Source organism: Chiloscyllium plagiosum, chromosome 31 (genome assembly GCF_004010195.1).
Source record: "Chiloscyllium plagiosum isolate BGI_BamShark_2017 chromosome 31, ASM401019v2, whole genome shotgun sequence".
In the NCBI taxonomy this organism is placed as follows: domain Eukaryota; kingdom Metazoa; phylum Chordata; class Chondrichthyes; order Orectolobiformes; family Hemiscylliidae; genus Chiloscyllium; species Chiloscyllium plagiosum.
This window is the reverse complement of record NC_057740.1, coordinates 37,445,571-37,462,004: the sequence shown is the minus strand read 5'-3', so window position 1 is coordinate 37,462,004 and position 16,434 is coordinate 37,445,571. Positions and strand designations below refer to the sequence as shown.

The 16,434-nt window shown below is 41.6% G+C and overlaps 1 protein-coding gene across 7 annotated transcripts in view; it reads right to left on the bottom strand.

The window, feature by feature from the left end:
* LOC122565425 (semaphorin-4E-like) overlaps positions 1-16,434 on the bottom strand; it is a 113,012-nt gene that overhangs the window by 8,555 nt on the left and 88,023 nt on the right. For all 7 annotated transcript variants that reach the window (XM_043721391.1, XM_043721390.1, XM_043721389.1 and 4 more), the window contains 6 exons: positions 16,040-16,215; positions 8,901-9,057; positions 7,526-7,748; positions 3,138-3,253; positions 2,887-3,053; positions 2,662-2,714 (listed from right to left, as the gene is read on the bottom strand). In XM_043721391.1, the coding sequence (XP_043577326.1) occupies positions 2,662-2,714; positions 2,887-3,053; positions 3,138-3,253; positions 7,526-7,748; positions 8,901-9,057; positions 16,040-16,215 (892 nt within the window). The remainder of the gene's footprint in view (positions 1-2,661; positions 2,715-2,886; positions 3,054-3,137; positions 3,254-7,525; positions 7,749-8,900; positions 9,058-16,039; positions 16,216-16,434) is intronic.

Below are 16,434 nucleotides of genomic sequence, written 5' to 3'. Positions count from 1 at the left end.
GAAACAATTTCCTAGCATCCATCTTTTCCAAGCCATGTATTATTTTGTATGTCTCTATTAAGTCTCCCCTTAATCTTCTAAACTCCAATGAATACAATCCCAGTATCCTCAGCCGTTTTTCATATGTTAGACCTGTCATTCCAGGGATCATCCGTGTGAATCTCCGCTGGACACGTTCCTGTGCCAGTATGTCCTTCCTGAGGTGTGGGGACCAAAACTGGACACAGTACTCCAAATGGGGCCTAACCAGAGCTTTATAAAGTCTTAGTGGTACATCTCTGCTTTTATATTCCAACCCTCTTGAGATAAGAGACAACATTGCATTCGCTTTCTTAATCACGGACTCAACCTGCATGTTTACCTTTAGAGAATCCTCGACTAGCACTCCCAGATCGCTTTGTGCTTTGGCTTTATTAATTTTCTCACCATTTAGAAAGTAGTCTATGCTTTTATTCTTTTTGCCAAAGTGCAAGACCTCACACTTGCTCACGTTAAATTCCATCAGCCATTTCCTGGACCACTCTCCCCACCTGTCTAGATCCTTCTGTAGCCTCCCCACTTCTTCAGTACTACCTGCCTGTCCACCTAACTTTGTATCATCGGCAATCTTCGCTAGAATGCCCCCAATCCCTTCATCCAGATCATTAATATATAATATGAACAGCTGCGGCCCAAACACTGAACCATGCGGGACACCGCTTGTCATTCCGAAAAAGAATCTTTTATCCCAATTCTCTGCCTTCTGTTAGACAGCCAATCCTCAGTCCATCCCAGCAGCTCACCTCGAACACCATGGGCCCTCACCTTGCTCAGCAGCCTCCCGTGTGGCACCTTATCAAAGGCCTTTTGAAAGTCTAGATATACCACATCCACTGGGTTTCCCTGGTCTAACCTACTTGTTACCTCTTCAAAAAATTCCAACAGGTTTGTCAGGCATGACCTCTTTTTACTAAATCCATGTTGACTTGTTCTAATCAGACTCTGCTCTTCCAAGAATTTAGAAGCCTCATCCTTAATGATGGATTCTAGAATTTTACCAACAACCGAGGTTAAGCTGATTGGCCTATAATTTTCCATCTTTTGCCTTGATCCTTTCTTGAGCAAGGGGGTTACAACAGCCATCTTCCAATCATCCGGGACCTTTCCTGACTCCAGTGACTCTTGAAAGATCTCAACCAATGCCTCTGCTATTTCCTCAGCCACCTCTCTCAGAATTCTAGGGTGTATCCCACTGGGGCCAGGAGATTTATCAATTTTAAGACTTTTTAACTTTTCTAGCACTATCTCTTTCGTAATGGCAACCATACTCAACTCAGCCCCGTGACACTCTTTAATTTTTGGGATATTACTCATGTCTTCCACTGTGAATACTGACGCAAAGTACTTGTTAAGTTCTCCTGCTATTTCCTTATCTCCCATCACTAGGCTTCCTGCATCAGTTTGAAGTGGCCCAATGTCTACTTTTGCCTGTCGTTTGTTTCTTATGTACTGAAAGAAACTTTTACTATTATTTCTAATATTATTGGCTAGCCTACCTTCATATTTGATCCTCTCCTTTCTTATTACACTCTTTGTTATCCTCTGTTTGCTTTTGTATCCCTCCCAATCTTCTGATTTCCCACTGTTCTTAGCCACTTTATAGGATCTCTCTTTTTCTTTAATACATTTCCTGACTTCCTTTGTCAGCCAAGGTTGTCTAATCCCTCCCCGGTTAATCTTTCTTTTCTTGGGAATGAACCTCTGTACGGTGTCCTCAATTATACCTACAAACTTCTGCCATTTTTTCTCTTCTGTCTTCCCGGTTAGCCTCTGCTTCCAGTCTATTTTAGTCAGTTCCTCTCTCATGCCCTCATAATTACCTTTATTCAACTGTAACACCATTACATCCGATTTTGCCTTCTCCCTTTCAAACTCCAGCCTGAACTCTACCATATTATGGTCGCTACTTCCTAAGGGTTCCCTTATTTTAAGATCTTTTATAGAGTCTGGTTCATTGCAAAGCATTAGGTCCAGAATAGCCTGCTCTCTTGTGGGCTCCATGACAAGCTGTTCCAAAAATCCATCCTGTAAGCATTCCATGAATTCCCTTTCTTTAGGTCCACTAGCAACATTATTTACCCAGTCCACCTGCATATTGAAGTCTCCCATGATCAATGTAACCTTGCCTTTCTGACATTCCTTCTCTATTTCCCGGTACATGTTGCGTCCCTGGTCCTGACCACTATTAGGAGGTCTTTACACAACTCCAATTATGTTTTTTTTTGCCTTTGTGGTTCCTCAATTCCACCCACACAGACTCTACATCATCCGACGCTATGTCATTCAATACCATAGATTTAATTTTGTTCTTAACTAACAAGGCAACCCCACCCCCTCTGCCCACCTCTCTGTCTTTTCGATAAATTGAAAAACCATGGAGGTTTAACTGCCAGTCCTGACCCCCATGTAACCAAGTCTCTGTGATGCCTACTACATCATAATCATTCACTATTATCTGTGCATTGCATTCAATTACCATCTGTTATTCTGTACACAGGAAGTTATGTTCACCAAAGGCACAGCATTACGAAATAAGCAGCACAATATATCAAAACATTAAATTTTTGAGGGAAACGAGAAGAGTGCAAACGATTACTGAAACTGTAAATAAGGAAATCATACCATGGGTGGAGCATTCTGAAGGATCTCCGTTCTCTATGTTTTGAATTAAGTTCCTAAGGAATGTAAACGTAAACATTAAAATGGACCAAAGACTATTATTTGTTGGTGCAAATATATCTTAGGTAGATGAATCAAAATTGTGCAGCAAACTGTCCTGGCCAAATTAGCATGATACATTTAAACTTTAGCCTTATGGGTACTCATATTGTTGCATAGTTTACTTACAGAACACCAGTTTTTTTCTTTGAAATGTCAATACAATGCCTTGTATTTTTGTCCCATGCACAGTAAGGGTCTCTTGCCAGCACACAGTCCCAACAATTAACATACTGTGTGCAAACAGCCACAGGCACTTGTACAACTTGTGATGGAGATCCAATGTATAACTGACCCTATCAGAGAAAAAATACAATTACAAAATTGATGAAATATATAAAGAAATGTATGTTAAAAGTGAAAAAAATCACTTGTTTTACCCTTTGCGAAGAAAGCTGTAGGTTTTCAACTGGTTCTGCGGAAATAAACAGCTGCACCTGCTCAATAATAAATGTTTCTGTCTTCAAACTGAGTGTCTTATGCAGGTATCCACTGTCTGAAAAAGAGTATATTAACTTTTTGATCAACAGTTTTATGAAAACCGAAACAACAATATTGTGCAAGATATACAATTATAAATTCTCACGTATTTTTTCCAGAAACCAATTAATTTACCCTACTGATACAAATATGGAAATTGTTTAAAACTACAATGAGGAGGAATTAGAATGTAATGCATTAGGAAGCCACTGTCTAGTCTTTGGTTTGGTCCATTTCATGGGGTGAAACTTTCTTCTTTCTCCTTGTTATAAAGGATCTATATGAAATGATGCTGAGTATTAACTCCAATTCCTTTTTGGTTGGTGATACGATTTGAAAGCTCACTAAACTTGTGGTGATCAATTCACCATATTCACCATTTTTAACAAAACATGTAATAAAACAAATGTTGCACCTTTTGAAACTAGTGTAAAAATATGTCTCAAACCTATCAGCAACCTACCAGAGCCAGGTGAAAAGTTTCAAAAGAATTTTGCAATCAAACTGTTAGAAAATGCAAATCTGCTGTGTACACTGTCAATGGATCTGTTAAATGAAAAAGTTCTTTTTCTGTTACTGTGGACCCATTTATTAAGAACAAACTAATTTTTTCGATTTTATCAAAATTAGAAGACTAGAAGAGAGAAAAGAATTGACAAATCTCTATGAATTGGCTTCTGTGCAGTGTTACGACATGTGGTAAACACTCCTGCTTAATTTAAAACAGCAACGCAGAAAAGATTTATCCTGTGCAGTAATCTGTGAAAATTTGAGAGGCCAAGCACTATGTAAAGTAAAAATTAACAACTTTATTTCTTATCAGTGTAACAGAGGATAATTAATTAACAACTATTTACAAGTCCGCCCTTTAACCTATCTTTTACCTTACCGTTCTACAATACTTGTCTGATAAAACCCCTGATTAAGATTTACAAAACGTCTTATCTCAAAACTAGGCAGCTTTCAGTTTTCTCTGTATTCCTGTCTTCTTCAGGATTCTGCTTCACAGGTTACTGATCGATAAAGGTACCTTTAAGAGAACTATTTTTCAGACAGTCTTTACATGCTGCTATCTTGGCAGTTCTCTCAACTGTTCAATTTCCCCAGTCTTATACCGCCCAAAGCTTTGGATTATGTCATTGGCTTTTAAGATCGTCAATATACTGGATCCAAACTGGATTGGAGTTTGGCATATGTTTTGGGGTATATTTAGACTGATTGGCTGAATTCAAATCTGTTTTTGTCTCCAGGCAACTAACTACCCCAGTAGCTGGACCACATGTTTACATTACATCTTATTGAGAACACTTGGTACTGTCTCTACTATCTTTTTTACTCTCTTAAAGGTACAGCACACCTACATTGTCATAACAGCAGTGACTCTTGCCTCGCTCATGCCATTCCCTTTGCAGTTTCCAGACAGATTAAATGAACATTTCACATCTTTAACTTAGAGTTATACAGTATGGAAACAGACCCTTTAGTCCAATTCATCCATGTAAACTGACATCCCAATCTGACCTAGTCCTATTTGCCAGCTTTTGGCCTATTTCCCTCTAAACCCTTCCTAGTCATATACCCTTTTAAATGTCATAATTTTACCAGCCTCCATCACTTCCCTGTTCCAAACAGGCACCACAATACAGCCCCCTTACATTCAATTGCTCATTTCAAATGGATCTATTAAGTTGAAAGCTGAACACATTTGGAAGTTGCTGCACGCTCAATGCATCTGCAATTGCAATTTCAGCCCTCTTTGATAGCCATGCACACCTCAATTGTTTTGTGAAAAATGCCAACTAGAAGCTAAACAAAATCAAATTCTTCAGTGAGCATGCTCATCATTACCAGATTTCCCCAGAAAACTTTGAAAGAAGATGATCACTGTTATTCCAATCCCAGTATTGCACATGTAAAATCATTGAGATATACCAGAATAAACTGAAACAGAAGTAGTAACAAATGGCAGGCGATTTTTCTTGTATCATTGAACAAATGACCCCTCAGCTTCAGGTCACAAGAATCCTGACACTAAACTATATCCAGAGGATGAGAATAGAAGTCACATTTATCACTTTGAAAAGTGTTTGGAGGAAGCCAAAGAAGTTGCCAGGAGTGAAAGTAAGTTGTGGGAAAGGCTGGCCTTGTGTTTTGGCATTTGTGAAAATAAGAACAAAATAAAACAAAAAAAAAGTCCTTCAGCCTTTGTCCCTTGTGTATTGATATTTTCCAGAGGCCCCATCTATTGGACCCTTCTTCACTTCATGCTCTCAAAGGTTCCTAATATCCTTCATAGCAACTAATGTCCCACACCTAACAACTTTTGTCTTTTCACCTTCCAAAGCAATTTAACCACTATCTACTATGGCTTTAACATCCAAACTGGAGATCAAATAAAGGTCTTAAATATATATGAGTGAACTATTTTTATAAAAAGCCTTAATAATCCATTCACTGCATTTAACTTCCTTGAATTCCATATTAAAAACATTTTGCATTCATGGACACACTTTAAGGACTTTACAAGCACATAGAGCTTGATTACCTCAGAAGAAGCAAATTCACCTTGAAGCCATATCCCATCAAAAAGCACATCTAATTGGAGTACAGAGATACTAAACAACTACTTCATATTTACCCAAAATATGAAATACTTCATGCTACAAATGAAAATTCACAATACTTAAATGAGGCATTTTCAAATTCAAGGAAGATTAAATGTTTCCATTTACAATTAAGACAAACTTGAGAGACATGGACAAAACAGCTGAACTCAGGAGGGGAGGCAACAGTGACTGCCCTTGTCATCGAGGCAGCATTTGACTGAGTATGGCATCCAGGAGACTTGGCAAATTTGAAGTCCATTGGATTTTAGTTAATACTCTCCATTGATTGGAGTCATACCCAGCACAAAGGAATATGGCTGTGTTTTGAGGTGATTAGTCATCTCATCTCTCAGATATTGCTGCAAGAGTTGCTGAGGGCAGATATTTCTGAATCAACTATCAATATATTATGAACTTCTACTGCACCACAAGGTCCTCCAGAGTTCTTCAGGGTAGTATCCTAGGCCCAAGCATTTTCAGCTATTTCATCAATGTCCTTCCCTCCATCATGAGGTTACAGGGGGTTGCTAAGAAATACACAATGTTTCATACCATTCTCAACTCCTCAGATACTGAAGCAGTCTGTGCCACTATGCTGGAAGACCTGGAAAAATCCAGGCTTGGGAGGAAAGTGACATGTAATATTTATGTCAAACAGATGCCAGGCCATTTCCAATATAAATCCAAACAATCCCTTGATATTCAATGGCATGATTATTGCTGAATGTCCCACTATTCAAACCTATGAGTTATAACTGACCTGAAACTAAACTGGACCAGCCTTAGTAACACTGCAGCTACACAGCAGGTCAGCTAGGAACTAACACAGTTATCTCAGCTCTTGACTCTCCAAAGCTTGTCTACCAGCCACAAGTAAGGAGTTTAATGGAATATTTTCTTCCTGCCTGGAGGAGTAGTAACAACAACCCACAAGAAACTGAACTCTGTTGAGGACAGAGCAGCCTGCAAGGTCGAAGTGGGTACGGCAGATGCTGGAGATTAGAGTCAAGATTAGAGTGGTGCTGGAAAAGCACAACAGGTCAGGCAGCATCCGAGGAGTAGGAAAATTAATGTTTTGGGCAAAAGCCCTTCATCAAGAAGCCTGCATGGTGTATCCTATCCACTGATGATATGGAAATAAACTGGTTTCATTGAGACTTGAAGAAAGGGTACCCCAATTAGACAATGCAAAGTGAGTTTCAATCTATATCTTAGTCATTCTATGCTTGTCTTAGGCATGCTTAATGCTTAAAATAGAGTTTTAAGAATGCAAAAATATTTAATTCTCTAGCATTTATGTCTCGTATCTTAGTGGACGCAAGCACAGCCAGCTGGGAGGCGAGTTACTTCCTTAATGTTACTTTATCTTCAAGATATTCAATCTCCCCAAATACCACAGCTTGATTTACTCACATAAATCACTCCCCTGCAGTTCAATGTTAGCTAACCATTGTAATTGGTTGTATGTCGGATATAATGCAATGTTTCTCTAGTTATTCTGCACATTTTCTTTATAATTTAGTTTCTGAGCCTGTAAGCCTCACTTTCTCAAGAGCCAATTGTCCATATATAATGGCCCTTTTCTCTTAGTCCTGTCAAAGAACAGTAAAAATGTAATACAAATATACATTGTATGAAACAGAGGTTCTCAACAGTGTAGTATGTGCATAAAAATATTTTACCCGTTCCCAGAAAAATTATATCATATTCTTTTTGATTGGCAGCAACAACTCTATCCACAACAATTTGGGTGTACTTTGTTGCCTCTTTAATTAACTTTGGTTCATTGTTGATAGGGGTAACGACATCATCCATCAAAGGATGTTCCCTTACAAACTGGAGTGTCGTGTCTGGCAGATCTAGAGAACTCTTGAATCCATTTGAACGAATATTATTGTTGATACACTTTGAGAAAAGAAAACTGTATTAGCTGGGCTTTCAAATTTAATGCATACTGAACTTCCTGGAGATAACATGTATGAACTTTATTCATTAAACAAAGAAAAATCCACTATTGTCAGATATATTTCTTTTTGTCAATATATAATTTTCTTGCTTCCTCTCCCAAATGTTAGTATGCAAGCCAGAGGTTAGTTTCACAGGTGTCAACAGATTCCACTGCAGGAGCCTAGATGGTGACATTTGGCTGGCTATTTGGCTGTGAAACCAACATAACTGGGCACAAATCTTGATCTCACCAAACAGTCACATATTTCAGCCAAATATGAGGAGTTACTGGCCAGTATTCAGGAGTTATCACGATGGCCGCTAGGCATATAGAACAGCCCTTTGCTCATTTCATGACCAGACCTGCAACTTTCATGGTTTGTAGAATTTTTTTTGAGGGGGGGGGAAACTCTGCTAAAATGATGAAAATGCTTTCATGAAATTATTAATTGTTTGGAGCCTAGCCAAGTTGCATAAACCACAAAGTTCAAATCACTCAACTGGAAAATCACTGAGGTACACTTTATTGAAACTGGATGTGATGAGTATGAGAATCAAAAGGTGCCTTTATTAAAGGATATCCTAAAAGACTCCTCACTGTCAAAAATTTTTTAAAACTTCCCTGATCTATACACGAGTAGCTAATTTCAGCTGAATGAATGGCTGGGGAAATAAAAATAAGCTACTGCACATAGAGCGGAATAAAAACCATCATAATTGCAGTTCCTGATATCTATTTAGTGCCCCTAAACAAAATCCTAACAGAATGTGCCAGAATTTGGATTTATCTTCATAGAATAACACCGACTTAGGACTTGCAGTTAGCAAAGCTTATGGTGGAGCTGAGGGCAGTTCCATGACTAATGAAACTATAGACCCAGCATGAATCAGTACCTTTTAGAGAAGAAGAAAAGAAACAGGGGAAGAAACTACATGTCATGATGATTCAAAGCCAGAGTCAATTTTATCATCTGAATAGCCTTGTAGTGAAATGAAACCATTACTGACAGAATTTTTTAAAAAGCTGCATGGAAAGCACAGAGATGTACTGCAGTTCTAGGTTACTTTGAAAATTTGCTGGCTTTTAAAAACAAAAGATTTAATACTTACAGCTCCAGGACGAGGACTGGGGACTGTTCCTCTGTACATCACCCATTTCATTTCAGATTGTTCTACCATTACATGTGACTTGTATTTCCCTTCATTGAACACTTCCTGAATTTTTTCCATACTGAAGGCACAAATTGCAGAAATGTCCTGTTTTCCCCTATGTAAATAAGAATTTTGAATTATTGCTTTTTTAATAGGACAAAATTAACAAATGCTGATACAGACATATATATATTCCCCTGGATTATAAACGTTTCCTTTCCTCCTGTTGTGGCCAAACAAGTGGCTGCCAGTTTTGTGGACATCCTTGCATATCCAGCATCGTGCTCATTGGTCACGAGACGACCCACAGAAAACAATGATATCACAGTTTGGAGACACAAAAAACAAAAGGTCACAGTTACTGATAGACTGTTTTCAATTATTAAATCAAACTTATTTTCTTCTCTAAATTCTTCTCAGTAACTCGGTGTGGGCATCATCTGCTTCCGTGCTGTATGACTATGACTCTAAATAGAACCATTGAATCCCTAGTGTGGAAACAGGCCATTTGGACCAACAAGTCTACCAACCCTCCGAAGAGTATCCCACCCAGACTTATTTCCTTACCCTATTATTCGACATTTCCCCTAATTAATGCACATAACCTACACATCCCTGAAAACTACGGGCAATTTAGCAAGGACAACCCACCTAACCTGCACATCTTTGGATTCTCAGTTCCTTGAATCTGCTTGGCCAATCAATAGGATCACGGCTGACCCTCTAGCTCAATGACATAATCTTGCTTTCTCCCCTTACCCCTACACATTTCTTTCTTGAATATATTCAGTGACTTGCTCTCCTCAGCCATTGTGGTAGAGAATCGCATTGGTTCATTTGAGATGAAGAAATGTGTCCTCATCTCAGTCCTAAATGATCTAACAACTTGAGATGTGTCCCATGGTTCTGGACTCTCTATCCAGGGGAAACATCCTCCCTGAATCTAGTCTGACCAGCTATGTTAGAATTTTAAACATTTCAATCAGATCCCCTTTCATCCTTCTAAGTTCTCGTGAATACAAGGCCAGTCGAACCAATCTCTCCTCAAAGCTCATCCTGCCATCCCTCTATCAGCCTAGTGAACCTTCACTACACTGCCTCTTATAAGAAATATATCAACACTTAGGTTGGGAGATCACAGCTGCACTCAATACTCTAGGAGTGGTATCATCAAGGCCTGTAAAACTACAGTGAGATATCTGAACTCAAATTAGATTAGATTACTTACAGTATGGAAACAGGCCCTTCGGCCCAACAAGTCCACACCGCCCCGCCGAAGCGCAACCCACCCATACCCCTACATTTACCCCTTAGCTAACACTACGGGCAATTTAGCATGGCCAATTCACCTGACCTGCACATCTTTGGACTGTGGGAGGAAACCGGAGCATCCAGAGGAAACCCACGCAGACACGGGGAGAACGTGCAAACTCCACACAGTCAGTCGCCTGAGGCGGGAACTGAACCCGGGTCTCTGGCGCTGTGAGGCAGCAGTGCTAACCACTGTGCCACCGTGCCGCCCACAATTCTTTTACAATGAAGCCCAACACAGCACTTGCCTCCCTAACTGCTCCCTGTACCTGCCTGTCTGCTTTAACTGACTGGTGTACAAGGATCCCTTTGTACCTCCATACTTATTAATATATCACCATTTAAATAATGCTCTGCCTTTCTGTTTTTCACACCAAAGTATATAACTTTGCATTTAGCCATGTTGTACTGCATTAGGTTTGCCCACTCACTCATCTTATCTAACCACCTTAAAGCCTCTTCCCTCCTCACAATCCCATCCATTTTTGTCAAATCAGCAAAATTGGAAATTTTGAATTTGGTTCTTTCCTGCAGGTCATTTACGTATTGTAAATAGCTGGGGTCCATGCACTGATCATTCCCATAAACCACTAGCTACTGCCACTTCAAGTAAGACCCATTTATAAGACGTTTATATACACTGTATACAAGATCTTAGTTGGGCCACACTTGGAGTACTGTATGCAGTCCTGGTCACCATTCTACAGGAAGGATGTGGAGGCCCTGAAGAGGTTGCAAAAGAGGTCTAGCAGGATGTTGCCCTGATTAGTGTGTATTGGCTATAAGGAGAAGTTGGATAAACGTGGATTGTTTTCACTGGAGCATCAAAGGCTGAGGAGTGACCTGAAAGAAATATATAAAATTATGAGTGGCATGGATAGGGTGGATAGTCAGAGTCTTTATCCCAGGCTGGAAATGACAAATAGTAGAGGGTGTATGTTTAAAGGTGAGAGGAGAAAAGTTTGAGGGAGGTGTTTTTTTTCCCCACAGAGAGTGGTCGGTGCCTGGAACCTGTTGCCAGGCTAGGTGGTAGAAGGAGAAACATTAGCAAAGTTTAAGAGGCATTTAGACAGACACATGCACAGACAGGGAATAGAGGGATACAGACCATGTGTAGGCAGATGGGACTAGTTTAGAATGGCATCATGGCTGGCACAGGCATGGTGAGCTGAGGGATCTGTTCCTGTACTGTGCTGTTCTATGTTTCCTTCTCTCTGTCCTGTCTATCAACCAATTCTCGAGTACAGGAACAGATCCCTCAGCTCACCATGTCTGTGCCAGCCATGGTGCCATTTTAAACTAGTCCATTAGTCTACCATTGGGAATCTTATCAAATGCCTTACTAAAATCCATGTATATGACATCAACAGCCCTTCCTTCATCTTCATCAACTTGGTCACTTCCTTGAAGAACTAGATTAGATTAGATTAGATTACATTACATTACAGTGTGGAAACAGCCCTTCGGCCCAACAAGTCCACACCAACCCGCCGAAGCGCAACCCACCCATACCCTTACATTTACCCCTTACTTAACACTATGGGGATTTTAGCATGGCCAATTCACCTGACCTGCACATCTTTGGACTGTGGGAGGAAACCGGAGCACCCGGAGGAAACCCACGCAGACATGGGGAGAATGTGCAGACTCCACACAGTTAGTCGCCTGAGGCGGGAATTGAACCCGGGTCTCAGGCGCTGTGAGGCAGCAGTGCTAACCACTGTGCCACCGTCCTGCCCACCAACTCTATTAAATTGGTAAGGCACGATCTCCCCCGCACAAAACCATGTTTCCTATCACTGATAAGCCCATTCTTTTCTAAATATAAATAGATCCTATCCCTCAGTACCTTCTCCAGAAACTTTCCCACCACTGACGTCAGGCTCACTGGTCTGTAATTGCCTAGAAAATCCCTACTACCCTTCTTGTACAGGGGGACAACAGGAGCAAACCTCCAGTCTTTCGGCAACTCACCTGTATTTAAGGATGCCACAAAGATATCTGTCAGGGCCCCAGATATTTCCTCTCTTGCCTCCCTCAGCAACCTGGGATAGATCCCATCTGATCCAGGGGATTTGTCCACCTTAACAACCTCTAGCCTACCCAACACATCTTTCCTACTTAAGTCAATGTGATCCAGACTAATCAAACTTCTATCTCTAATCTCAACATTCATCGTGTTCCTCTCCTCAATGAACACTAATGCAAAGTAATCATTCAGAATCTCACCCATTTGCTCAGGTTCAACACACAGCCTTCTTTCATTATTCTTTAGTGGACGAATCCTTTCTCTGGTTACCCGCTTGCTTCTTATATAAGAATAAAATGCTTTGGGATTCTCCTTAATTCTGCTCACTAAAGCTATTTCATGACCCCTTTTCGCCCGCTTGATTCCTCGTTTAAGAGGAATATTCAGCTTCCTATTAGCCAGATATTGAGAATTCGGCATGGAAGTCAGAGCAGATATCTTGTCACTTGCTCAAAAGGACCTCACCTGTAGGATACCAGGCACCAAAATTTCAGGGCAAGCTGCATGGTAATGGCCACATGCACCTTACATTCACACATATTTGCATCCAACATGTGCCAGCCTCTAAGAACCCTCTTGACACATCTCAGATTCACTTACAGAATATTTCTGCACTTCATTGCTGTAGTTCAGGTCACGTGAGCAACGTTCATGCTGCAAAGTAACCCTGTGCTCAGGGATTTGCACCCAACTCATGGACTGGACCAGGCTATATCTCCAGTCTATTCACTAACTATTTCCTCTCCCACACGGTCAACAATGCCCTCTAGCACATCTCCTCCACTTCCCACATCTCCACTCTTGAACTCCACCCCTACAACCACAACAAGGATAGAACCCCCCCCTCTCCCCCCCGGTCCTCACCTTCCACCTTACCAACCTCCGGATACAACACATCATCCACTGCCATTTCCACCACCTACAGTCAGACCCCAACACCAGAGATATATTTCCCTCCCCACCCCTATGAGCATTCCGCAAAGACCATTCCCTCCCTGACTCCCTCGTTAGGTCCACGTCCCATACCAACCCATCCTCCACTCCTGGCAAAGCAAGCTAAGACAAACAATAGTTTCATGTTGCCACCACAAAAGGTGTAAAACCTACATCCACACCTCCCCCCCTCACCTCTATCCAAGGCCCTAAAAGATCCTTCCATATCCAGCAGACATTTTCCTGAACATCCAACCACCTCATCTAATGTGTCTGTTGCTCTCTATGTGGTCTCCTCTATATTGGGGAGACAGGATGCCAACTCGCAGAATGTTTCAGAGAACATCTCTGGGACACACACACCAAATAATCCCACCGCCCTGTGGCCAACCACTTCAGCTCCCCCTCCCACTCTGCCAAGGACATGCAAGTCCTGGGCCTCCTCCACCACCAAATCCCAACCACCTGACTCCTGGAGGAAGAATGCCTCATCTTCCACCTTGGGACCCTCCAACTACGCAGCATCAATGTTGATTTCACCAGTTTCCTTATCTCCCCCCTCCTCTCCATCTCATCCCAGATCCAACCCGCCAACTTGGCACCACCCTCTTGAACTGTCCCACCTGTCCATCTTCCTTCCCACCTATCTGCTCCATCCTCCACTCAGACCTATAATCAGCCCTCCCCACCGGCACCTAACAATCACCTTGCTAGCTACCTTCCCCCTCCTATTTATCTCTCAGCTCCCTCACACATTCCTGACAAAGCGCTTATGCCCAAAACGTCAACTTTCCTGCTCCTCGGTTGCTGAATGACCTGCTGTGCTTTTCCAGCACCACACCTTTTGACACTTATCTCGTACATCTGCAGTCTTCACTTTCTCCTTTCACACAATGTTCAATTAATCTCAATGTTCACAGCAACCCTGTCTTGCAGTGCATTGTCTTTGTACACTGTGCCCCCTCAGCCAGAGATACCAGGCTCACAGTACTGATGCATTGTCTTGCCATTTTAGCACAGACACAAAGCCAGGAAGGTTTTCATAGTTGACAGCCATCCTCAGCCAATTCAAAGGAAATAGTTTTCGCTCTGGGGGTCCCTACACAGTAAATCAAGGGCAGCTCCTGTCTAGCGGCTTGCACACAATCAGCCAGCCACTCGGGGTGGTCACAGAAAGGTTTCTCTACACATTAGAGTGGAGGAGCCAAATGTTGGGCTACCCATCATTCGTCTAGACTCTTTCTACTGTGGGTTCTTTTCTTCCTGAACGACAGACAGGCAGATATAATGGGAGAAGAAATTAGGTGGCACAGTTGTTACGCTCATTGCAGGTGGTTTGTTGTCCTGCGCTAGTGATTAGGGAGTGCAGAGGACATACAAGGTTAGTTGTGTCAGGAGTTAAGCTGATGAGAGTGAGTGAATGCAGGCAACAATAAGAATGGTAGAGTGTAAGTCTTGATAAGAGGTGGCTACAGAAGCTTACACAGAATGAATGTGAGATATCAGAGAGAAGATAATGGCACTCACACTTGTGGAATGAAGAAGACTATTAACTTTCTTCCCACATTTCTATGTAATCCTCCAGACAGCTGAGACTGCACTGACCCAGGAGGACATCTTGGACCAGGCTGGCATGATTAGATTAGATTAGATTAGATTAGATTACAGTATGGAAACAGGCTCTTCGGCCCAACAAGTTCACACCGACCCGCCGAAGCGAAACCCACCCATACCCCTACATTTACCCCTTACCTAACACTATGGGGCAATTTAGCATGGCCAATTCACCTGACCCTGCACATCTTTGGACTGTGGGAGGAAACCGGAGCACCCGGAGGAAACCCACGCAGACACGGGGAGAATGTGCAAACTCCACACAGTCAGTCGCCTGAGGCGGGAATTGAACCCGGGTCTCTGGCGCTGTGAGGCAGCAGTGCTAACCACTGTGCCACCGTGCCGCCCAGATCTAGTGTCCATGATCTAGTGTCATGGACTCTTCTACTTGTTGTGAGGGAAGAGGGCGTCTCACGTGTGCACCACCCTGTCCTGGAGGGCCCCCAAGTTCCCTTGTCTGCCAATTCTAGGGCAAATGCCAGGAATCATACAGGCAACTCTGGATTAAATTCTTGTCCAAGTGGACAGCAGCCTTTTAAAGATGGTATCACTGCCAGTGATGCCAGTCAATTTTCCAATATCCTCCAGGTATAGCAAGCAATAAGACACGGTGGAAACTGGACAAAAGGGACAGCATGCTGGTGGATAATTAGTTAATGAGGTGAGGTTGATAAGACACAGCGATAGCACTGGCTAGACCTCATGCTAAAGAGTCATCCAAAAAATATTCAACTCCACTGGCACTTCACCAAAAATACTTAAGGTTCAGCTCTGAATATTTTATTATATAAATGCAACACAATAATCATTTGGGCAAGTTATCAGCAAATAGCTGGGTCCCCACAGATATTACCTCAGTAGAACTGAGGCTTTGTTTGGATAGCAGGAGTAAATAAAGAGGAAATTTTTTTGAAATTGAATAAATGGTCCAAGGTAAAAACAATCAAGCATTTGCTGTACAGCTAAACCTTTTTGCTTCAATTTTGAAATTTTAAAGAAAAGCCCATTCAACATCTTCGTTAGCATCATGTCCAGTGAATGCCACTGATGAGTCCATCAAACACAAGTTAAAATGACAAAAACAGCTGTTGAGGAAATACAACCACTGAGGACACTGATGTATTTAAACTTTCGTGACAAACTAAGATTACACAATCTTGGGCGACATCATTCCTCTGGATTGTAAGTACGTAATTTTGTTTAGTCCTACCACTGAGAAATAAAAACTGCATAGAAAATATTGTTCCTCCAGTTTGATGTCTTCAGCATGAAAACATCTTGAATGATGTTAAATGGACATTTCAAGTCTGGGGAAGAGCACAGTAGGCTGGCTTTCAAGAAGGTGGTCCATTTCCTCTGGAGAATTCGCTGACCACCACGATCACCCTGAAATGAAAAACAATAAGCAAACATCAGCAGAAGCTCATTGTATAACTGACCAGTAGATAACATATCCAAATGTCCAATCTTGGCCCAAGGTATTGCTTAGCGGAACGATTCACATTTAAGAGTGCTGGGGTGGAGAAATGGTACACCAAATGGGAGGAAAAGATCAGTGATATTAACTTCCATAAAGTCTCTTCCACCTGTCTTAAGAATGGGATG